Source organism: Ornithorhynchus anatinus, chromosome 5 (assembly GCF_004115215.2).
Source record: "Ornithorhynchus anatinus isolate Pmale09 chromosome 5, mOrnAna1.pri.v4, whole genome shotgun sequence".
In the NCBI taxonomy this organism is placed as follows: Eukaryota; Metazoa; Chordata; class Mammalia; order Monotremata; family Ornithorhynchidae; genus Ornithorhynchus; species Ornithorhynchus anatinus.
This window is the reverse complement of record NC_041732.1, coordinates 103,714,597-103,738,381: the sequence shown is the minus strand read 5'-3', so window position 1 is coordinate 103,738,381 and position 23,785 is coordinate 103,714,597. Positions and strand designations below refer to the sequence as shown.

Genomic DNA, 23,785 nt, shown 5'->3' with positions numbered 1-23,785 from the left:
CTATCTATAGACTGGGAGCCCGTCGTTGGGTAGGGATTGTCTCTCTCTGCTGCCGAACTGTACATTCCAAGTGCTTAGTACAGTGATCTGCACATAGTAAGTGCTCAATAAATACTGTTGAATGAATGAATGAAACTATAATTCTATTTATATTGATGCTATTGATGCCTGTCTGCTTGTATTGATGTCTGTCTCCGCCTTTCTAGACTGTGAGCCCGTTGTTGGACAGGGTTTGTCTCTATCTGTTGCCGAATTGTACTTTCCAAGCCCTTAGTACAGTGCTCTGCACATAGTAAGCGCTCAATAAATACTATTGAATGAATGAATGAAGGCTCTGCACACAGTAAGCCCTCAATAAATACTGTTGAATGAATGAATAAATGCGACGGGACGCTGATTCCTCTGGAATGATCTCAGATTGGGTCATTTTCTCTTGAGATTGAGGGGAGTTCTTTTTGTTTTGGAGGTGCTGGGAAAGGAAGGCTAAGGCATTTTGGGGTCTACCCTTAGAAGTAATCTCACGGACATCAAGGGAGAGAACTAGTCCAAGGAAGCCATTTACTCTCTCCCCCTTCAAAGGTGTATTGAAGGCCCATCTCCTCCAAGAGGCCCTCCCTGACTAAATCTTCCTTTCCTCTTCTCCCACTCTATTCTGACTTGCTCCCTTTATTCATCCCCTTCCCAGCCCCATACCACTTATGTCCATACCTCTAATTTTATTTCTTTACACTAATGAATAAGTATTTCTTATTCTTACTTCTTTATGCTAATGAAAAAGTCTCCCCCTCTACACTGTAAACTCATTACGGGCAGGGAATGCGTCCATTTATTGTTCTATTGTACTCTCCCAAGCCCTTAGTATAGTGCTCTGCACATAGTAAGCGCTCGATACTATTGAACGAATGAATGAATTTAGTGCCATGGGGTAAGCAGCACTGTTTAGAAATCTGTCCATCAGTGGTATTTACTGAGTACTTTCACTCAGGTGTCTTTATTGAGCGCTTACTGTTCAATAGTATTTACTGAGCGCTTACTATGTGCAGAGCACTGTACTAAGCGCTTGGGATGAACAAGTCGGCAACAGATAGAGACGGTCCCTGCCGTTTGACGGGCTTACAGTCTAATCGGGGGAGACGGACAGACAAGAACAATGGCAATGTACAGAGCACTCTACTAAGCGCTTGGGAAAGTACAATACAACATTTTCTGCAGGCAGAGCACTCTTCTCAGTCAGTCGTGTTTATTCATGCTCTGATTACTCTCCCTCTCTCCAGCCTCGCATCTCCTCCTGCCTTCAAGGCATCTCTACTTGGCTGTCCTCCCATTTCCTCCAGCTTAACATGTCCGAAACTGAGCTCCTCATCTTCCCATCCAAACCCTGTCCGCCCCCTGACTCTCCCATCACTGTAGACGGCACCACCATCCTTCCCGTCTCACAAGCCTGTAACCTCGGCATTATCCCTAACTCCTCTCTCATTCAACCCACATATTCAACCCTTTCACTAAATCCCGTCGGTTTCACCTTCACCACAACGCTAAAATCGGCCTTTTCCTCTCCATCCAAACGGCTACCACGTTAGTACAATCCCTCATCCTCTCCCGCCAGGATTCCTGCATCAGCCTCCTCACTGACCTCCCTGCCTCCTGTCTCTCCCCACTCCAGTCCGTACTTCACTCTGCTGCCCGCATCATTTTTCTACAAAAATGTTCAGGCCCTGTTTCCCAACTCCTCAAGAACCTCCAGTGGTTGCCCATCCATCCCTGCATCAAAAAATAACTTCTCCCCATCCGCTTTAAAGCCCCCAGGCTGCACCCTTCATTCCTTTATCACCAACCTTCTCACTGTACTCCCTTCTCCTTCATATCCAGTTGACCATCCATTCATGCCATCCTATTTATTGAACACTCACTGTGTGCAGAGCACTTTACTCAGTGCTTGGAAAGTACAATTCAGCAATAAAGAGACAATCCCTGTCCACATCGGGCTCACAGTCTAGAAGGGGGCAGACAGACATCAAAACGAGTAAACAGGCATCAATAGAAATAAATAGAAGTAGAGATATATACACATCAAAACAAGTAAACAGGGATCAATATAAATAGAATTATATATATACACATAAATTCATAGTGCTGGGGGTGGGGGGGACGGGCAGAGGGAGGGAGTCGGGGCGATGGGGAAGGGAGGAGGGGCAGAGGAAAAGGGGGGCTCAGTGTGGGAAGGCCTCTCGGAGGAGATGAGCTCTCGGTAGGGCTTTGAAGAGGGGAAGAGAGTGAGTTTGGCGGAGATGAGGAGGGAGGGCGTTCCGGGTCCGCGGGAGGACGTGGGCCGGGGGTCGACGGCGGGATAGGCGAGAACGTGGGACGGTGAGGAGGTGGGCGGCGGAGGAGCGCAGCGTGCGGGGTGGGCAGGAGAAAGGAGGGAGGTGAGGTAGGAGGGGGCAAAGGGATGGAGACCCTTGAAGCCCAGAGTGAGGAATTTTTGTTTCGTGCAGAGGTCGATAGGCAACGACTGGAGATTTTTGAGGAGGGGAGTGACAGGCCCACAGCGTTTGTGTAGAAAGATGATGCGGGCAGCAGAGTGAAGTATGGACTGAAGTGGGGAGAGGCAGGAGCTTGGGAGATCAGAAAGGAGGCTGATGTAGTCATCCAGTTGGGATAGGATGAGCGATTGTACTAATGTGCTATCATGTTCCCTACCGTCAAATCTTCACTAAAATCACCCCTCAATTAATCAGTGGTATTTATCGAGTGCTTACTATGTGCACAGCACTGTACTAAGTGCTTGGACAAGTACAACACAAGAGAATTAGCAGATGTGTCCTAGGCCTGTCGCACGTTTACAGTCTAGAGGATAATCTGATAATTTTGCATCTGAGCCAGCGGTTAAAACCATAATTATTAGATGGAGTAATAACCTGCTCAGGTTCTTTCCCCCCAAGCTAAACCCGTCTACTTTGGCTCTGTACTAGGCTCCTGGATGGAGATTCGGTCGGTCTCAGGAGAACCGAGGACAAAAATCTCTAGGCCGAAGGGACACTTCCAGGGGGACGATTGCAAACCCGACCGCAGAGTTCCTCCTCACGGCCGATCTCCGGAGGCGGGAGCCTGACCATGGATTACAGCAGGTCGGAGTTTCCCGGGAGCTGCCAGGTCCACTCTAATGGAGAAGGAACCCAATGAAGAGCGGAGAGAAAAACGAAAATGGTGGGCAGGGAGTTCCAGATAGCTCTGTGGAACGCTTCTACCCGGGGAGCCGGATGGAGAAGGGGAAAAACGGGTAGGGAGCGATGGGGGAGGTCGGTTACCTTTTCCAGCCGTTGACTTTTTTCCCCACTTTATACTGGTTTCTGTCTGCGGACTCCCATCGTCTTTCCACCATGGCGTACAGCCTCGCTGCGGCTCCACCGTCCCGAACCGAACTGTGCTCGGCCTTCTGCACCTTCACGCTGAGGAGTTTCTCGCCCAGCAGTTTCGGGGAAGGCCTCCCGCTGTTGACCTCTTTCCTCAAAGTTTTATATTCCTGGGAGGTCCGGATCTTCTTTTTTGTATGATCGAGATGACTTCTCCTCCACGCGGCCTTCCCAGGCTAAGCCCTCATTTTTCCCCTACTCGCTCTCCTCTCTGTGTCCCCTGTATACTTGGATCAGTACCCTTTAAGCTCTTGATGTTCACTCATCCTTCAGGCCCACAGAACTTACGCAATAATAATAATCATAATGTTGGTATTTGTTAAGCACTTACTATGTGCGGAGCACTGTTCTAAGCGCAGGGTCATCAGGTTGTCCCACGTGAGGCTCACAGTCTTCACCCCCATTTGACAGATGAGGGAACTGAGTCGGGATTAGAACCCAGGTTCTCCGACTCCCTGGCCCTTTCCACCGGGCAGCACCGCTTCTCTTAGTTCACTTGGTCGTGGCGCGATGTGGTGGGGGAAGGAAGGAAGGAAAGGTGGGGGGTCGTGGGCTGCATCCGACCCCGGGACTTCTCCCCCTTCACGGGTCTTGCGAGAAGGCAGCCCCTCCGTTAAAGGAAAACCGGGGGTGTCCCACGGGGAAAATGTGTGCCGAGTGGAGGAATTACGAATGAATGAAAGTGCTCAATATACTATGAGCCCCATATGGGACAGGGACTGTGTCCAACCTAATAATAATAATAAGGTTGGTATTTGTTAAGCGCTTACTATGTGCCGAGCACCGTTCTAAGCGCCGGGGTAGACACAGGGGAATCAGGTTGTCCCACGTGGGGCTCACAGTCTTAATCCCCATTTTACAGATGAGGTCACTGAGGCACCGAGAAGTTGAGTGACTTGCCCAAAGTCACACAGCTGACAAGTGGCCGAGCAGGGATTTGAACCCATGACCTCTGACTCCCAAGCCCGTGCTCTTTCCACTGAGCCACGCTACCCCAGTGCTTAGAACAGAGTTTGGCACCTGGCAAGCACTTAACAAATACCATAAGAAATAAATGAATAAATGCCAGTGACTGATTGATTGATTAGTGGTATTAACAGTTGTAGTTGTCTGCTGTGTGGCCTTGGGCAGGTCACTTCACTTCTCTGGGCCTCAGTTCCTTCATCTGTAAAATGGGGATTGAGACTGTGAGCCCTTCGTGGGACAGGGACCGTGTCCAAACCAATTTGCTTGTGTTCACCCCAGTGCTTAGAACAGTGCCTGGCTCAGAGTAAGCAATTAACAAATGCCATAATAATTATTATTATTAGCATCAGTAGTATAAATTGCATTGTACTTTCCAAGCACTGTACTAAGTACACAGTAAGCGCTCAAGAAATACGATTGAATGATGAATGAAAGTTGAAGTAGACACAGTGTTGCCCGATAGAGCTGGGACCTGGGAGTCAGAGGACCTAGGTTTTGATCCCGCTTCTGTCCCTTGCCTGCTGTGTGACCTTGGGTGAGTCTCTTACCTTCTCTGTGCCTCAGATTCCTCCTCTATAAAATGGGGATTTAATTCCTGCTCTCACCCCCACCCCCGGCCCCCTTAGACTGTGAGCCCCACGTGGAACAGGGGCTGTGTCCAAACTGACTTATCTTGCATCTAGTACAGAGCTTGGCACCTGGTAAGCATATAGCAAATATCACCATGATTAATCAATAATAATGATGTTGGTATTTGTTAAGCACTTATTATGTGCAGAGCACTGTTCTAAGCACTGGGGTATTCATTCATTCATTCATTCAATAGTATTTATTGAGCACTTACTATGTGCAGAGCACTGTACTAAGCGCTTGGGATGAACAAGTCGGCAACAGATAGAGACGGTCCCTGCCGTTTGACGGGCTTACAGTCTAATCGGGGGAGACGGACAGACAAGAACAATGGCAATAAACAGAGTCGAGGGGAAGAACATCTCGTAAAAACCGATGGCAACTAAATAGAATCGAGGCGATGTACAATTCATTAACAAAATAAATAGGGTAACGAAAATATATACAGTTGAGCGGACGAGTACAGATACAGGGTCATCAGGTTGTCCCATATGAGGCTCCCAGTCTTCATCCCCATTGGACAGATGAGGGAAGTGAGGCCCAGAGAAGTGACTTGCCCACAGTCACACAGCGGACAAGTGGCAGAGGCAGTATTCGAACCCATGACCTCTGATTCCCAAGCCTGGGCTCTCTTCCACTGAGCCACGATCTCATCATTGATATTCATCCCACTCCCCCCCCCCCCCCCCCAGCACTTATGTACATGTCTTTAATTATATATGATGAATTATTTATTCATATTAATTCATATTGTCTGTCTCCCTCTCTAAACTGTAAACTCATTATGGGCAGGGACTGTGCCTGCGAATTCTGTTGTAGGGTACTCTCCTAAACGCTTAGTACAGAGCACTGCACATAGTAGGTGCTTAATAAGTACCATTAATATTATAAGTATTAATATACACCATTAACATCTACCTGCTTTGTTATCTGTCTCCCCTTTCTAGATGGCGAGCCCGTTGTTGGGTAGGGACTGTCTCTATCTGTTGCCCATTTATACTTTCCAAGCGCTTAGTATGGAGCTCTGCACAGAGTAAGCGCTCAATCAATACGATTAGTTAATTAATTAAGTGACTACTTTGTGCAGAGCACTGGGGAAAAAAAAGCCCACTACACAGGTAAGAATCAGACAAGTTCCCTCAAGCGTCAAAAATATGGTGGACTGATGGTTTTGTCCCTGTCTTCTTGGGCCAAACCTGTTTTCCTCTTTACAGATTCAGACCCCAAGCAGGTACTCTCCCAAGCGCTTAGTACAGCCCTCTGCCACCCCATAAATGTGTCTGTTTGTTGTTGTTGTTGTGTCCTCTCCCAAGCGCTCAGTACAGTGCTCTGCAGACAGTGAGTGCTCAATAGATACAATCGAATGGATGAAGAAATAAATCTGATTGATCAATGAATGAAGAAACGAATGATTGATCGATTAACTGTGGGCAAGTCACTTCACTTCTCTGGGCCTCAGTGACCTCATCTGTAAAATGGGGATTACGACTGTGCGCCTCATGTGGGACAACCTGATGACCTTGTATCCTCCCCAGCGCTTAGAACAGTGCTCTGCACATAATAAGCGCTTAACAACTACAAATGCATTCTTATTAACGAATAAATAAATGATGGGATGAGTGAAGGCTTCTTCCAAAATAGAATTTTAAAGCCCATTCACCCTTTTGACCAGGATCATCTTGCTAGGCGAGAGGGGTTGAGGAGTGGTGGGTGGTTAAGGGGAGGCCTCGGTGATTTAGCGGGTGTTGTGGTGTGGTTTATCTGCAGAGAGATAAAATATAAAGATCAAATAGAGAAATACGTTGCATCACCTAAGCCCCACCCCCGGTAGTTGCATGAGGGTTCGGTCCAAGCTGAGTTTCCCGTGAGCGCCGCTGGTGTAGTGGTATCATGCAAGATTCCCATTCTTGCGACCCGGGTTCGATTCCCGGGCGGCGCACGTGCTTTTTTGCACCTCCCTCCAGCGACCCGATAATAGAGAGAAGAGAGGGAGATCGAAGCTCGGGGTCCGGGGGAGTCTTTGGAGAGGGAGAAGCTGAGCCCTGGGGGGTTTGGGGGGCCTTAAAGAGGGCGAAAAGACTCCCTTCCCGGGGGGCCGCGCAGGCGCCGTGAGAGCCGGCCGAGGCGGGGGGGGGGGGGAGCGGAGGGAGGCCGGCGGCGGCGCGCATGCGCCGTGAGAGCCGGCCGGGAGGGAGGGGGGGAGCGGAGCGAGGCCGGCGGGGCGCAGGCGCGGGGGGCCGGGCGCGCAGGCGCGGAGCGCGCGGCCGGGCCGTCTGGTCCCGGCCGTGGCGGCGCCGCCCCTCCCCCCGCGCCGCGTCCGCCATCTTGTGTCCGGGCTTCATTGTTCGGGGCCGGGCCGGGCCGGGACGGGCCGGGAAGGGAAGGGGAGGGACGGGAAGGGAAGGGAAGAGAAGAGAAGGGCGGCTTGGTGGGTGGGTGCAGCGGCCGCCGACGGAGCCGGGCGGGGCCCCCGCCGCGCCGCCAGCGCCGCCATGGAGGACGACATGCCCAAGACCCTGTGAGTGGCCGCGGGGGCCGGGCGGGACCGCCAGGGGAGGGACGGGACCGGACCGGACCGGACCGGACAAGAGACCAGACGAGACGAGGCGAGACGAGAGGAGGCCGGCGGGGGCGCGCGCCCGACCCCCTCAGGACCCCCTCAGGACCCCCTCAGGACCCCATCCAGCCGGCAGTGACCCCCTCGCACCGCCCCAACCCACACTCAGCCCCCCACTCCACTCACCCTCCTCCACTCACCCCCCACTCCTCATCCCCCTTCACTCATCCCCCTCCACTCACTCTCCTACTCATCCCCCACTCACCCCCTTCCCTCCACTCACCCCCCTTCACTCACCCTTCCCTCACCCCCCCCCCCACTCGCCTCCTCCACTCACCCTCCCACTTATCCCCCTCCACTCATCCTCTGCTCCCCCCCCCTCCACTCCCCCCCCTCCACTCGCCCCCCTCCACTCGCCCCCCTCCACTCGCCCCCCTCCACTCACCCTCCTCCACTCACCCTCCCACTTATCCCCCTCCACTCACCCCCTCCACTCATCCTCCACTCCCTCACCCCCCTTCCCTCACCCTTCCCTCCACTCATCCCCCTCCACTCACTCACACCCCCCCGTCCCCATCCCTCCCTCCCTCCCTCATCAGGAAAATCCACAGAAATCCACCGGTGCCCAGATCCACCCCAGACAGAAACGGAGCCCCGGGATGCCTCCGCTCGCCGGGGCTGGGGGCGGCGCCGGGTTGGACCCCTCCATTCGAGGCCTCGGGGCGCTTAGGGATTTTCCTGGCTCCCTAACCAAACAGTCTTTTTTTTGGCGAAGCAGCAGCAGCAGCACCACCACCACCACCTCCTTCTCCTTCGTCCTCCTCCCCCCACCCAGTCCCCCGTCCGAGGTGAGAAGCGGCGCGGCCCAGGAGACGACGGACGCGGGGTTTCAACTTCTAACCTAGGATGCTCGAAGGGTGGGGACCGGTCGCCTTCGGCTTGGTCCGGGCCGGCGGCCTGGGAAAGAGGGGGCTTGACCGGCCTTCGCCCTCCCCGACTTTTTGTGGAAAAGCCCCTTTGGGAGAAGGACCTCCCCGCTATTGCCTTTCAATCTCCCTCCGCTTCTCCTTTAAGTCTCCAGAAGAAAAATCCCAAAAAGAGCCCCGCTGGGCAGCAGGTAGCCCACTCTCGACCTCCAGATTGGGGATGTCCCCCCTCCTCGGACCCACGTGGGAACCCGACGATCGCGGCTCCGTCCCCGCGCTCAGCTCAGGGCTTGGCACCGAGAAAGCGCCCCGTAAATACCACGGCTGCCTGGCGCGGTGGCGAGAGCCCGGGCTTGGGAGTCCGAGGTCATGGGTTCCAATCCCGGCTCTGCCCCTTGTCAGCTGGGCGACTGTGAGCCAGTCACTTCCCTTCTCTGGGCCTCAGTTCCCTCCTCTGTCGAATGGGGATTAACTGGGAGCCTCAAGCGGGACAACCTGATGACCCTGTGTCTCCCCCAGCGCTTAGAACGGAGCTCTGCACATAATAAGCGCTTAAAATATGCCAACGTTATTATTATTAGGTGCACCGTGGCCCTCTGCTGGGTTGCAACGTTCGCATGGACGTGCTGCCGAGCTGCGGTGATGAATCCCCGATAAAGCCAGTAACTTGTCCGTGGTAGTGTTTTATTCCCCCGATCCAGTTGGAGTGAGAAGACAGACGGTGAGCTCCGGGAAGGACAGGGACCGTGTCCTCCCTGATGATCTAGAATCAACCCCGGGCGTCTAGTACAGTGCCGGGCGCGCTTCGCAAATACCACCCCCCAAAAAATCGGTAGTTGGCATTTCCTCGTTTGCCGTGTGACCACGGGCGAGTGGCTCGATCTCTCTCTCTCCCCCCGCCTGCGTGTCCTCACCCGGAAAATGGGGATTCGATGCCTGTTCTCACTCCCGTTGAGGTCGTGAGCCCCGTGAGGGTCAGGGCACTGATCGCTGGGGGGGGGTGTCTTGTTTGCACCCCCGACATTTAGCACATAGTAGGGGCTTTAATAAGCGCCACTGTGGCACGGGTTCTGATCCCAGACCGGCCGGGTGCTTGCAAGTCACTTCTCTGTGCCTCGGTTGCCCCGTTCTCCCTCCTGCTCAGACCGGGAGCCCCACGTGGGACCGGGACTGGATCCCGATTTTAATTCACTTGTACCCGCCCCAGTGGTTAGAGTAGCGTGCGACACGGAGTAAAGGCTTATCAAGTACCATATAAAAAAAAAAAACACGTAAAAAAAACCAACCATGAGATGCTGATTTGAGCGTTCTTAATACCAGGGCCTGGGAGTCGGAGGACCTGGGTTCCAATCCCGGCTGCACCGCTCGGCTGTCGTGCGACGCTTGGGCGAATCGCCTCACTTTATGCTTCGGTCCCGTCTTCGGTAAAACGGGGACTGGGTTCGATCAGTGAGCTCTGTCTGCCCCCGTCGGTCGTATTTGTTGGGTGCTTACTGTGTGTGCGGAGCACCGTACCGAGCACCTGGGAGAGTACACCGTAGCACGGCCTCTCTGCCCGCAACGAGCTTCCGCTCTAGAGGACTGCTGAGGGTTTAGAAGAGTGCTTAGAACGGCGCTCGGCATGTTGTAAGCCCTTAACAGGTACCGTAGTGATGGAGAAGCCGCCTGGCCTAGTGGATGGAGCCCGGGCCTGGGAATCAGAAGGACCTGGGTTCTAATCCTGGCTCCGCCATCTCTGCAGCCTGGCTCAGTCAGAGGTCGTGGATTCGAATCCCGGCTCCCTTGCTTGTCAGCCGTGGAACGTGGGGCAAGTCATTTCGCTTCTCTGGGCCTCAGTGACCTCATCTGAAAAAGGGGGATGAAGACTGCGGGCCCCACGTGGGACAACCTGATCACCGTGTATCCTCCCCAGCGCTTAGAAAAGGGCTTCGCACACAGTAAGTGCTTAAGAAATGCCATCATTATTACTGTTATTATTTCGGACATGTCACTTCTCTCTGCCTCAGCGACCTCATCTGTAAAACGAGGATTCAGACTGTGAGCCCCACGTGGGGCAGGGACGGTGTCCGACCTAATAATAACAATAATTATGGTATTTAAGCGCTCACTGTGTGCCAGGCACTGTACTGAGCGCTGGGATGGATACAAGCAGAGCAGGTTGAACCAAGCCTCTGTCCCACGTGGGGCTCTCCCGGTCTTCATCCCCATTTTACAGATGGGGGTCACTGAGGCCCAGAGGAAGTGAAGTGGCTTGCAGGAGGCCCCGCAGCGGACAAGTGGCAGAGCCGGGATTAGAACCCGTGACCTTCTGACTGCCAGGTCCGTGCTCTAGCCACCAGGCCACGCTGCTTGTCCACCCCAGCGCTGAGTAGAGCGCTTGGCATACGGTAAGCACTTAAAAAACATGAGAAAAAGAATCATCTCCGTTTTCTAATCTGTTTTAAATTATATCCCGAGGTAATCTGCTTTATAAAAACAGATCTTATTGGACTTGTAATTTGACTGCTCTGGTGACAGCAACACCTCACGTCTCCTCCCGGAGGCCTTCCCGGATTAATCCCCCCTTTCCTCTTCTCCCCCTCCCTTCCGCGTCGCCCCGACTCGCTCCCTTTCTTGGTCCCCGCGCCCAGCCCCGCACACCCGCTTATGTCCACGTCCCTCATTTCCTGATTTCTTTTCACGTCCGTCTCCCCCTCTAGACCGTCAGCTCCTTGTGGGCCGGAAACCTGTCCGTCTGTCGTTCTCCGCCGCCCGCTCCCAAGCGCTCAGTACGGTGCTCTGCGCGCAGTCAGCACTCCCGAAATCTGACGGGCTGGTGAATGATAGGACTTAGTATTTGGAATTACACACCCTGTGAAAGTTTGGGGGAAATGGGCCTGCATTCTCTAAGATGAACTTCCTAAAGCCCGCCCCGGCTTTACCTCCAGGATGACTTGCTCGGTCCCTCAGATTGTAGACGCCCCAGTTCTCGGCTCCGTTGTAGACTCCTTGAGGGCCGTGGATCCGGTCGACTCAGTGGAAAGAGCCCGGGCTTGGGAGTCAGAGGTCGTGAGTTCGAATCCCGGCCCCGCCACTTGCCGGCTGTGGGCAAGTCACTTCTCTGTGCCTCAGTGACCTCATCTGTAAAATGGGGATGAAGACCGTGAGCCTCACGTGGGACAACCCGATGACCCCGGATCTCCCCCAGCGCTTAGAACGGTGCTCTGCACAGAGTAAGCGGTTAACAAATACCAACATTATTATCCTCCCCCCGAGGTGTGAGTTCAGTGCTCTGCTCGCAGGTGCCCGGTAAAATCTTGCAGTCAGCCGCCGCTATTCATTCACTCATTCAGTCGTATTTATTGAGCGCTTACTGTGTGCAGAGCACTGGACTGAGCGCTTGGAATGGACAATTGGGCAACAGATAGAGACCGTCCCTGCCCAACGACGGGCTCGCGGTCTAAACGGGGGAGACGGACGGCGGAGCAAATCAGACGAAACAACAAGACGACATTATCACGATTTAGTGAATGCTTCCTACGCGCGGAACACTGTGCCAAGCACCTGGGAGAGTACAGTGCACAGTTATATGGGAAACAGCGAGCCCGGACCCGGGTGCTGATCCCGGCTCCTCCTGTCGCTTCCCTTTCCTGCGCCTCATTCCCAAAGTGGGAATTCGATCCATCCCCGACTCCCTCCTGCTTAGGCCGTGAGCCCCACGGGGGACCCGATGGGCTTCTGTCCGCCGTAGCCCTTAGCGCATAGTAAGTGTAGTGAGGAGTAGCGTGGCTCAGTGGAAAGAGCACGGGCTTGGGAATCAGAGGTTGTGGGTTCGAATCCCGGCTCTGCCCCTTGATAACTGTGTGACTGTGGGCAAGTCGCTTCACTTCTCTGTGCCTCAGTGACCTCATCTGTAAAATGGGGATGAAGACTGTGAGCCTCAGGTGGGACAACCTGATTCCCCTGTATCTCCCCCAGCGCTTAGAACAGTGCTCGGCACCTAGTAAGCGCTTAACAAATACAACGTTATTACTATTTAGTTCATTCGTCGTCGTATTTATTGAGCGCTTACTGTGTGCAGAGCGCTGTACTAAGAAGCAGCATGGCCTGTTGCCGAACTGTCCGTTCCAAGCACCTAGTCCAGTGCTCTGCACATAGTAAGCGCTCAATAAATACTGTTGAATGAATGAAGAGCCTGGGCTTGGGAGTCAGAGGTCGTGGGTTCCAATTCCGACTCCGCCACTTGTCTGCTGGGTGACCTTGGGCAAGTCACTTCACTTCTCTGCGTCCCAGTTCCCTCACCTGTAAAATGGGGGTTGAGATTGTGAAGCCCCACGTGGGACCGGGACCCTGTCCGACTTGATTCCCTTGTATCTCTCCCAGCGCTTAGAACAGTGCCTGGCGCATAGTTAAGCGCTAAACAAATACCATAATTATTATTGTTATTACTGAGCGCTTGGAAAGTGCAATTCGGCAACAGATCGAGACAGTCCTTGGCCACAGCGGGCTCCCAGGGTAGAAGGGGGAAGGAGGAGCCCGCGACCTAGAGTTTGCAGCCTAGAGGAGGAGAAGGGTGTTAAATTACCAAAGTGTCCGTGGGTGCCGTGGGGTGGAGGGTGGGGCGGCTATCAAGCGTCTAAAGGGGACTGGCCGGCGCAGAAGCGAGAGGGACGAAGGGGAGGCCTCCTGGGGGACGTGAAGAGTGAGATCCTTCTTCTACAGAGATCATACAGAAAACTTGCCGAAAGCAAAGGAAATGTTTCTTCCGTACATTTTGGTCCGCCTCTAGACTGGAAGCTCCTGTTGGGCAGGCAGCGTGTCTCCCAGTTCTTTTTCAAGCAGCGTGGCTCTGTGGAAAGAGCCCGGGCTTGGGAGTCAGGGGTCGTGGGTTCTAATCCCGGCCCCGCCACTTGTCTGCTGGGTGACCTTGGGCAAGTCACTTCACTTCTCTGGCCTCAGTTACCTCATCTGCAGAAATGGGGATTGAAAAATGTGAGCCCCGCGCGGGACACCCTGATGACCCTGTATCTCCCCGAGCGCTTAGAACAGCGCTCTGCACACAGTAAGCGCTTAGCAAATACCAGTATTATTATTATTATGGGCCGAACCTTTTCCGGCGCTCAGTACACAGTGAGCTCTGAGTAAATACCGTTGATCGAGCGATTGATCTCAAAGTGCCCAATGTTCGTAGTGTTCATACTTGCCGCCCTGGCTGCTCTCTCCTTTTTAGAAGAATGGAGGGAGGAAGGTTACATCCTTTCTTTTACTATTTAATGGCATTGGTTAAGCGCTTATTAGGTGCCAGGCACTGTACTAAGCACTGGAGTACCTGATGATGGTATTTAAGTGCTTACTCTGTCCCAAGCACTGTTCTGAGCGCTGGGGGAGATACCAGGTGATCAGACCATCCGCCGTGGGGCTCCCAGTCGTGACTGGGCAAGTCACTTCACTTCTCTGGGCCTCAGTTCCCTCATCTGTAAAATGGGATTAGGACTGTGAGCCTCACGTGGGACAACCCGATTACCCTGTATCTACCTCAGCGCTTAGAGCAGTGCTGTGCACTTAGTAAGTGCTTAACAAATACATTATTATTATTATTACATCCCCATTTTACAGTTGAGGGAACTGAGACCCAGTGAAGCGATTTGCCCCAAGTCACACAGACAGTGGAGTCGGGATTAGAACCCACCACCTCTGACTCTCACTTGCCACTGAGCCACGGGGCTTCTCATGAAGGATACCAGCTAGACACAGTCCGTGTCCCAACGTGGGGCTCACAGTCTTTATCCCCCCTTTTCCAGATGAGGGAACTGAGGCACAGAGAAGTGAAGCGACTTGCCCAAAGTCACCCGGCAGACAAGTGCGTAGCGTGGAAGATGTAGAAGGTGGAGCCCGGGCCTGGGAGTCAGAAGGTTAAGGGTTCTAATCCCGGCTCCGCCACTTGCCTCCTGTGTGACCTTGGGCAGGTCGCTTCACTTCCCTGGGCCTCAGTGGCCCCATCTGTAAAACGGGGATGGAGACCGCGAGCCCCACGGGAGACGGGGACCGCGTCCGACCCGGCTGGCTTGGACGCACCCCAGCGCCGTTTAGTACCCGGCACATAGTAGGCGCTTAAGAAATACCGTAGCGAGCGCTGGGAGAGGACGGTCCAGCAGAGTGGGTTGGACCCGTTCCCCGCCCCTCAGCGAGCTTAGGGTTTCGAGGGGAAATCCAGCGAGCTTACGGCCTAGGGGGGCAAATCCAGTTTCCTCCTGGACCATCGCATATTCATTCATTCAGTAGTATTTATCGAGCGCTCACTATGTGCAGAGCACTGGACTAAGCGCTTGGATGTACAAATCGGTAACGGATAGAGACGGTCCCTGCCCTTCCATCGGATGTGCGTTTCAGCGGGATTCTAGATGGAAAATAAATGTCCAAGACCCCGTCAGGGGTGAGGGCCGCTGTTGGACAATAGGAGATGGTATCGCTATCTGCATGGGATGCTGTCCATTTCCCCCTTTTAATAATAATAATAAAATGGTATTTGTTAAGCGCTTACTGTGTGCCAACCACTGTTCTAAGCGCTGGGGAGGATACAGGTAATCAGATTGTCCTACGTGGTGCTCACAGTCTTCATTCCCATTTTCCAGATGAGGTCACTGAGGCCCAGGGAAGTGAAGTGACTCGCCCAAAGTCACCCAGCTGGCGAGTGGCAGAGCCGGGATTAATAATAATGTTGGTATTTGTTAAGCGCTTACGATGTGCAGAGCACCGTTCTAAGCGCTGGGGGAGATACAGGTGATCAGGTTGTCCCACGGGAGGCTCCCGGTCTTCATCCCCATTTTCCAGATGAGGGAACTGAGGCACAGAGGGGTTAAGAGACTTGCCCGGAGTCACACAGCTGACGGGTGGCGGAGCCGGGATTCGAACCCACTACCGCCGACTCCCAAGCCCGAGCTCTGTCCGCTGAGCCACACTGCGTCACTTTAGACTGTGAGCACGTTATCGGGTAGGGGTGGTCTCTTCTGTCTGTTGCCCAATTGTCCATTCCCAGCGCTTAGTCCAGTGCTCTGCACACAGTGAGCGCTCAATAAATGCGATCGAACGAATGAATGAAATCCACCGGTGGGCCGTTAACAAGACCCCCAGACCTTTGAGGGCTCTTGGAGAATTGGAGCCCGGGCCCGGGAGTCGGAGGTCGGGGGTTCTGATCCCGGCTCCGCCGCTTGTCCGCCGGGTGACTTTGGGCGAGTCACTTCACCTCTGCGCCTCAGTTCCCTCATCTGGAAAATGGGGATGAAGCCGATGAGCCCCACGGGGGACAATCTGATCACTTTGTATCTCCCCTAACGCCTAGAACGGTGCCCGGCGCTTAACAAACACCATCGTTATTATAAGTATTAATATTCTTCCTATTATTATTGTTACCAAAATAGATCCGATCCGATTGAAAGGATTCTTTGAAAAAAGGGAATTATTCAGCCGGTGAAAGCCCCTAATTATGTCGTCTTCGTTTTGAGGGTGCACAGTGACCTTTTCTGGGACCAAGGATTGTACCGAGGTCTATGCAGGACCTGATGTAAAATTGATTTTGCCCCGATTGATTTTTGTATGTTTTTTTTAGCTGAGAAGGTAGCTCTTCAGGGCGCTCGCCCTTCTGTTTTTCTGTGTGTTTGGCCCCTTTCGCGCTTGAAATGAAAATCGAGCCGATGTCTACGGATGTTAGAAACGAAAAAGAAGCGGCTCTCCCTGGTCCCCTCAACAGAATTGGGGGGGTCTCTTTGCGATTGCGTCCCCAGAAGGGCTCAAAAGCAGCTCATCCCGAGCGAAGATTGGAACTTCTCTTAATTTGGTGCCCCGGGGACATAATATTTGATGCATTGTTTGCGTCGGCTTGCCCTCGTTAAAAATGAGGGTGAGGTGCTAGCCCGTAAACGGTCTTTGGCTAAGAGTCCCCCGTGGGAAGAGCGGCTGGTTTTTGGTCCGCGGTTTTTATTCATTCATTCAGTCGTATTTATTGAGCGCTTACTGTGTGCGGAGCTCGGTACTAAGCGCTTGGAGAGGGCAGTTCGGCAACAGAGAGAGACAATCCCGGCCCAGACCGGGCTTCCGGTCTAGAAGAGGGGGGACAGACGTCAAAACAAGTAAACGGATGTCGCTGTAAATCAATAGAATTAGAAATCTGTATGCACATCAAAAGAAGTAAACGGACATCAGTATAGATCACTAGAATTAGAGATGTATATACACATCAAAACAAGTAACCGGACATCAGTATAAATCGGTAAAATTAGAGATATGTGCATATATGCACATCAAAACTAAACGGACATCAATAGGAATCAATAGAATTAGAAATATATATATATACATCAAAACAAGTAAACGGGCATCATTATAAATCAAAAGAATTAGAGATATATAGATATATATATATACACACATCAAAAGAAGTAAACGAACATCAATATAAATCAGTAGAATTAGAGATGTATATACACATCAAAACATGTAAATGGGCATCAATATAAATCAATGGCATTAGAGATATATATGTACACATCAAAACAAGGAAACGGGCATCAATATAAATCAGAATTAGAGATGTATATGCACATCAAAACAAGTGAATGGGCATCAATATAAATCAATAGAATTAGAGATAGATATATACACATCAAAACAAGTAAACGGACATCAGTATAAATCAATAGAATTAGAGATATCTATATATATAATTATGGCGCTTACTATGTGCAGAGCATTGTTCTAAACTCTGGGGTAGACACAGAGTAATCAGATTGTCCCACTTGGGACTCACAGTTTTTAATCCCATATTTACAGATGAGGTAACTGAGGCACAGAGAAGTTAAGTGACTTGCCCAAGGCCACACAGACAAGTGGCAGAGCTGGGATTCGAACCCATGACTTCCCAAGCCCGGGCTCTTTCCACTGAGCCACGCTGCTTCTCTGTATATATATGTGTGTGTGTGTGTATATATATACACACACACACACACACATCAAAACAAGTAAATGGACATCAATATAAATCAATAGATTTATATATATATAAATGTATATATATGTATACATTATATAAATATAAATATAAATACATATAAATACATACATATAATACATATACATATAAATACATAAATACATATACATACAAATACAAAACATAAATGCATATAAATACATACATATAAATATACATATAAATGTATATATATATATATATACATCAAAACAGGTAAACGGACATCAGTATAAATCAACAGAATTAGAGATATATATATATACACACATCAAAACAGGTAAACGGACATCAGTATAAATCAATAGAATTATATGTGTATATATATATACACACATCAAAACAAGTAAACGGACATCAATATAGATCAATAGAATTAGATATATATATATATACACATCAAAAGTAAATGGACAGCAATATAAATCAATAGAATTAGAGATATATATATATATGTATACACATATATCAAAACAAGTAAACGGACATCAATATAAATAGAATTAGAGATACATATATATATATACACACATCAAAACAAGTAAACGGGCATCAGTATAAATCAGTAGAATTAGAGATTATTTATTGAGCGCTTACCGTGTGCAGAGCTCTTGGGAGAGTCCAGTACGGCAGAGGCCGAAGACCCTTGCCTTGCCCACAAGGAGCTGACGGTCTACGGCAGCCTGGCGGGCTGGCCGGAGCCCGGGCCCGGGAGGCAGGAGGTCGTGGGTTCTAATCCCGGCTCCCCCCCTTGTCTGCCGTGGGACCTCGGGCAAGTCACTTTGCTTCTGGGCCTCAGTTGCCTCATCTGGAAAATGGGGATGAAGACTGGGAGCCCCGTGTGAGACAGGGACTGCATCCAACCCGATTTGCTTGTATCCACCCCAGTGCTAGGTACAGTGCCTGGCACAAAGTAAGCGCCTAACACAATAATAATAATAAATAACGATTGAAATTATTAGGGAAATATAATGTAGCGGATAGACCATGGGTCTGGGAGTCAGATAGTCCTGGTTTCTAAACCCAATTCCGCCACTTGTCTTCTCCGTGACCTTAGGCGAGTCCCTTCGCTTCTCTGTGACTCAGTTCCCTCATCTGTAAAATGGGGATGAAGACTGGGAGCCCCCTGTGAGACAGGGACTGCATCCAACCCGATTTGCTTGTATCCACCCCAGTGCTCAGTACAGTGTCCGGCACACAGTAAGCGCTTAACAAATGCCGTAACTATTATTCTTGAAAGTACATCACCTGAGCGTTCACTAGAGGAACGGACTGGTGCAGGCCCACTCACGTCTCCAGAAACGCCGCTGCTGCGTCCACCACGACCGAGGCTTCGGGGAAAAGAGCCCGGGCCTGGGAGCCAGGGGTCGTGGGTTCTAATCCTGGCTCCGTTTGTCAGCGGTGTGACTTGGGGCAGGTCGCTTCACTTCTCTGGGCCGCAGTTCTCTCATCTGTCAAATGGAGGTGAAGACTGTGAGCCCCGCGGGGGACCGCCTGATCAGCTTCTGTCTGCCCCCGCGTTTAGAGCAGTGGGTGGCACATAGTAAGCGCTTAACCAATACCATCATTATTAAGCTGTGGGTAGGGGACGGAATAAGAGAGTTGGTAGAGCCGTCCGCTGCCCTCACCCGGCCGCCCGTCAGGAGGGCCGGTGGAGGTGGGCACCGTGGCGAGGGGGCCCCGCTGCCCCGCCCGAACGTCCCCCCCCCGTCCCCCCCCGGGCCCACCCCCAGCCCCCGTCCGGATCCGTGTCCTCGGTTTGAAAAATCTCCTCCTGGGCCGGCCTCCCCCTCCGGTGGTGGCCCAGCTGTCAGGCCCTCATCCGCCCTCTCCCTCCTGCCTCGGGCTCCCGTCTCGTCCCTCTCTCCTCCTCTCCTCCCCCGCGCTCCCTCCGGTCTGGGATTCCCGCCCTCTTCCCAGACCCGCCGCTCTAAAATTCCCTCCCGGGGAGCCTTCCCGGACGATCCCCTCATCTTTCCACGCTCTCTTCTTCCCTCCTCTGTGCCCCCCGAGTCCATTCTCCTTCCCTCCGGCGTTTGGGCACGCGTGTCCTTGTACTCAGAGAAGCGGCGTGGCTCGGGGGAAAGAGCACGGGCTTGGGAGTCAGAGGTCGTGGGTTCGAATCCCGGCCCCCGCCTGTCAGCTGTCTGACTTTGGGCGAGTCACTTCTCGGTGCCTCAGTGACCTCATCTGTAAAATGAGGATGAAGACCGGGAGCCTCACGTGGGACAACCCGATGACCCTGGATCTCCCCCAGCGCTTAGAACAGTGCTCGGCACATAGGCGCTTAACAAATACCAACATTATTGTTATAATTATTACTTAGTCACCTCCCCTACCTGAACTCTATCTGAATGTCCGTCTCCCCCCTCTCCTTTGTAAGCTGTAAACTCTAGGAGGGTGGAGATCATGTTGCTACTTTTCCAGACGCTTAGAAGGGTGCTCTTCATATAGTATATGCTCAATAAATCCCATTGATTAAAGCGCACTTAGGTTTATTTTGCTTTTGTGGTATTTAAGCGCTTACTGTGCGCCAGGCAGTATACCAGGTGCTGGGGTAGCTACAAGCTTAATGACGTGGGGCTCACAGTCTTCATCCCCATGGTACAGGTGAGGGAACTGAGGTCCAGGGAAGTGAAGCGACCTATCCAAGGTCACTCGGCAGACAGCGGAGCCGGGATGAGATGGTGATGATGCCCGTCTACTTGTTTTGCTGTCCGTCTCCCCCCTTCTAGACTGTGAACCCGTTGTTGGGCGGGGATTGTCTCTAGTTGCGTGGCTCAGTGGAAAAGAGCCCGGGCTTCGGAGTCAGAGGTCATGAGTTCGACTCCCGGCTCTGCCGCTCGTCAGCTGTGTGACTGTGGGCGAGTCACTTCACTTCTCTGTGCCTCTGTTCCCTCATCTGTCAAATGGGGATTAACCGTGAGCCTCCCGTGGGACCACCTGATTCCCCTGTATCTCCCCCAGCGCTTAGAACGGTGGTCTGCACATAGTAAGCGCTTAACAAATGCCAACATCATCATTATTATTAGTTGTTGCCAAATTGTGCTTCCCAAGCGCTCAGTATAGTGCTCTACACACAGTAAGCGCTCAATAAATACAATTGAACGAATGAACGAACGCAGGTCCTCCTGACTCCCAGGCCCGTGCTCAGGCAAGAAATCATGTTGCGGCTATTCCAGGCACTTGATACACCGAACTTCATATAGTTTATGCTCAATAAATACCAGTGATTTGTTAAAGTACACTCAGTGGGTTTGGGTTTTTTTTTTTTTAATGGCATTTAAGTGCTTACTGTGTGCCAGGCACTGTACTAAGCACTGGGGTAGATAGAAGCTAAGCAGGTTGGACACAGTCCCTGCTCCCACATAGTAAGTGCTTAACAAATACCGTAATTATTACTATTTTTATCCCCGTTGTACAGATGAGGGAAATGAGGCCCGGAGATCCGAAACGACTCGTCCGGGGTCACAGAATAGACAAGTGGCGGAGTCGGGATTAGAACCCAGGTTCCCCGACTCCCTGGCCCTTTCCACCGGGCAGCACCGCTTCTCTTAGTTGACTTGGTCGTGGCGCGATGTGGTGGAGGAAGGAAGGAAGGAGAGGTGGGGGGTCGTGGGCTGCGTCCGACCCCGGGACTTCTCCCCCTTCACGGGTCTTGCGAGAAGGCAGCCCCTCCGTTAAAGGAAAACCGGGGGTGTCCCACTGGGAGAATGTGTGCCGAGCGGAGGAATTACGAAATCCCAAACTTAGGACGGTGCCTGGCATTTAGTAAGCGCTCAACAAATACCTTTTACCGTTTTGTTTTGCCGTCTGTCTCCCCCGTTTAGACGGTGAGCCCGTCGTGGGGCAGGGATGGTCTCTATCTAATGTTGGTATTTGTTAAGCGCTTACTATGTGCAGAGCACTGTTCTAAGCGCTGGGGTGGATACAGGATAATGAAGTTGTCCCATGGGAGGCTCACAGTCTTAATCCCTGTTTTGCAGATGAGGGAACTGAGGCACAGAGAAGTGAAGTGACCTGCCCAAGGTCACGCAGCTGAGAAGTGGCAGAGCCGGGATTAGATCCCACGACCTCTGACTCCGAAGCCCATGTTCTTTCCACTGAGCCACGCTGCTTCCCCTTATCTATCTGTTGCCCAGTCGTACATTCCAAGCGATTAATAATAATGGTGGGATTTGTTAGGCGCTTACTATGTGCAGAGCACTGTTCTGAGCGCTGGGGTAGATACAAGGTAATGAGGTTGTCCCACATGAGGCTCACAGTCTTCATCCCCATTTTACAGATGAGGTCACTGAGGAGAAGTGAAGTGACTCGCCCACGGTCACACAGCGGACAAGCGGCAGAGCCGGGATTCGAACCCATGCCCTCCGACTCCCAAGCCCGTGCTCTTTCCACTGAGCCACGCTGCTTAGTACACATAGTAAGCGCTCAATAAATACGATTGAATGAATGGGTGAAAGTTAAAAAAAAAAACAACCCATAAACCCTCTGGTTTTTATGGAGCACTTACTAAATGCAGAGCATTGAATTTTTTAAGCTTCGGAGAGGTCGCCAGAATCAGAAGACGTAGGGCTGACCCTCAGAGGAAGCGTACGGTCCGAAAGGGATGAGGGGGAGGGCGGGTAGACTCCGGCCGGGCAGGGAGGAGGTAGAGGGAAGAACGACAGGCCAGTTCCGCCCCTTGTCTGCCGGGCGACCTTGGGCAAGTCCCTTCGGGGCCTCGGTCGCCTCCTCCGTAAAATGGGGACTGAGACCGTGAGCCCCGCGGAATGATAATGGTATTTATTAAGCCGTGGCGACGAGTCCCGTAGAATAATAACGGTTATTAAGCCATCGCGATGTTAGAAGCAATGTCCCGAGCGAGGGCGCGTTCCTTGTTTCCAGCCTGCTTAGCTGGTGACTGCCCAGTGCTTAGTACAGTGCCTGGCACGTGGGAAACGCCTAACAAGTACCATTAAAAGAAAGGAGGGGGCGGTGGAGACGGTGGGCGGGCAGGAAGTAAGTAGGAAGAAGACCAGCTCTCTTCCTCTCCTACGTCTGCCTCCTCCAACTTCACCGTTGTCCCGACCGCCCTGCGTTCAAATCCCGCCTCCTGCCGCCAACCTTCGCCAGTGAACTCCCGGGGGTTCAGTCATTCGGTGGCATTTGAGCGCTCACTGCGTGCTCTGCGCTAAGCACTGTGTACTAAGCCCCTGGGGGAATATGATATAAGAGAGTCAGAGACGTTCTCCGCCCACAAAGAGCTGACGGTCTCGAGGGATCCGTGCCTTCCGGAGATTTACGTTTTGCTAACGCCTTAGTTGTCGGAACTTCAGATGCTTATCAATTTAAAAAAAAAAAATCACATAAGGTCACTGGAGAAGGAGCGTAGCCTAGTGGGTGGAGCCCCGGCGTGGGAGATCGGGGACCTGAGTTCCAGTCCTGTGTGCTGTGTGACCTTGGGGAAATCACGTCACTTCTCCGACCTCGGCGACCTCGTTCATAAAACGGGGATTAATAGTAATGGTGTTGGTGTTTGTTAAGCGCTTACTATGTGCCGAGCACCGTTCTAAGCGCTGGGGTAGACACAGGGTCATCAGGTTGTCCCGCTCACGGTCTTATTCCCTATTTTGCAGATGAGGTCCCTGGGGCCCAGAGAAGTGAAGTGACTTGCCCACAGTCACACAGCTGCCAAGTGGCAGAGGCGGGATTCGAACCCAAGCCCGGGCTCTTTCCCCTGAGCCACCCTGCTTCTACAGCCATTAAGATTAAGAATGTGAGGCGGGGACTGTGTGCAACCTGATTAGCCCCTACCTCCTGCAGTGCTTATTCCAGGGCCCGGCACATAGTAAGCACTTAATAAATACCACCAGAAAACCAAACGAACCTCCCAGGATCTCAGGTCTTAGAAACGCACCCGTCGTCGTTAGACATCTCACACCCATCGTCAGAACTTTGGTACGTGTGTTTAAGCGTTCAGTTAATTGTCCCAGCCCAAATTATTTGCATTTTTCTGGCCGTCTTCTCCACTGGAGTGATTTCTTCCGCTCGGGGGAGTCGTCATTCCGGGGTGGGTATTTTTCCGCGTGCCTTATTGAGCTTAACACGTCGTATCCGGCGAGCACTTACCCATAAGACCGTCCCGGGAGGCGGGACAGTGGGAGAGGGATTATACTGGATCGTATTGTATTTTCTCAATCAATCCCTCCTATTTATTGAGCGCTTACTGTGTGTCCCCCCCCCCCCCCCAGACTCGAAACTCCGCCTGGGCAGGGACTGTTTCTGCTACTCTGTTGTCTTGTACTTG

At 52.1% G+C, this 23,785-nt stretch overlaps 1 protein-coding gene and 1 non-coding gene across 11 annotated transcripts in view; both read left to right on the top strand.

The window, feature by feature from the left end:
* The first annotated feature begins 6,877 nt into the window (after positions 1 to 6,877).
* On the top strand, positions 6,878 to 6,948 carry TRNAG-CCC. Its single transcript has one exon. It is a non-coding gene; the product is annotated as a tRNA-Gly (tRNA).
* A 438-nt stretch (positions 6,949 to 7,386) lies between these two features.
* The window catches only part of TIA1 (TIA1 cytotoxic granule associated RNA binding protein), a 51,279-nt gene continuing 34,880 nt past the window's right edge, over positions 7,387 to 23,785 (top strand). For 3 of the 10 annotated variants that reach the window (XM_029065158.2, XM_029065154.2, XM_029065153.2), the window contains exon 1: positions 7,394 to 7,527. In XM_029065158.2, coding sequence (XP_028920991.1) covers positions 7,502 to 7,527 — 26 coding nt within the window. In that variant the 5' untranslated portion in view covers positions 7,394 to 7,501. Of the gene's footprint in view, positions 7,528 to 23,785 lie in introns of all 10 variants that reach the window. The other 7 variants (XR_003759760.2, XR_003759759.2, XM_029065157.2 and 4 more) reach the window with 5 other exon arrangements.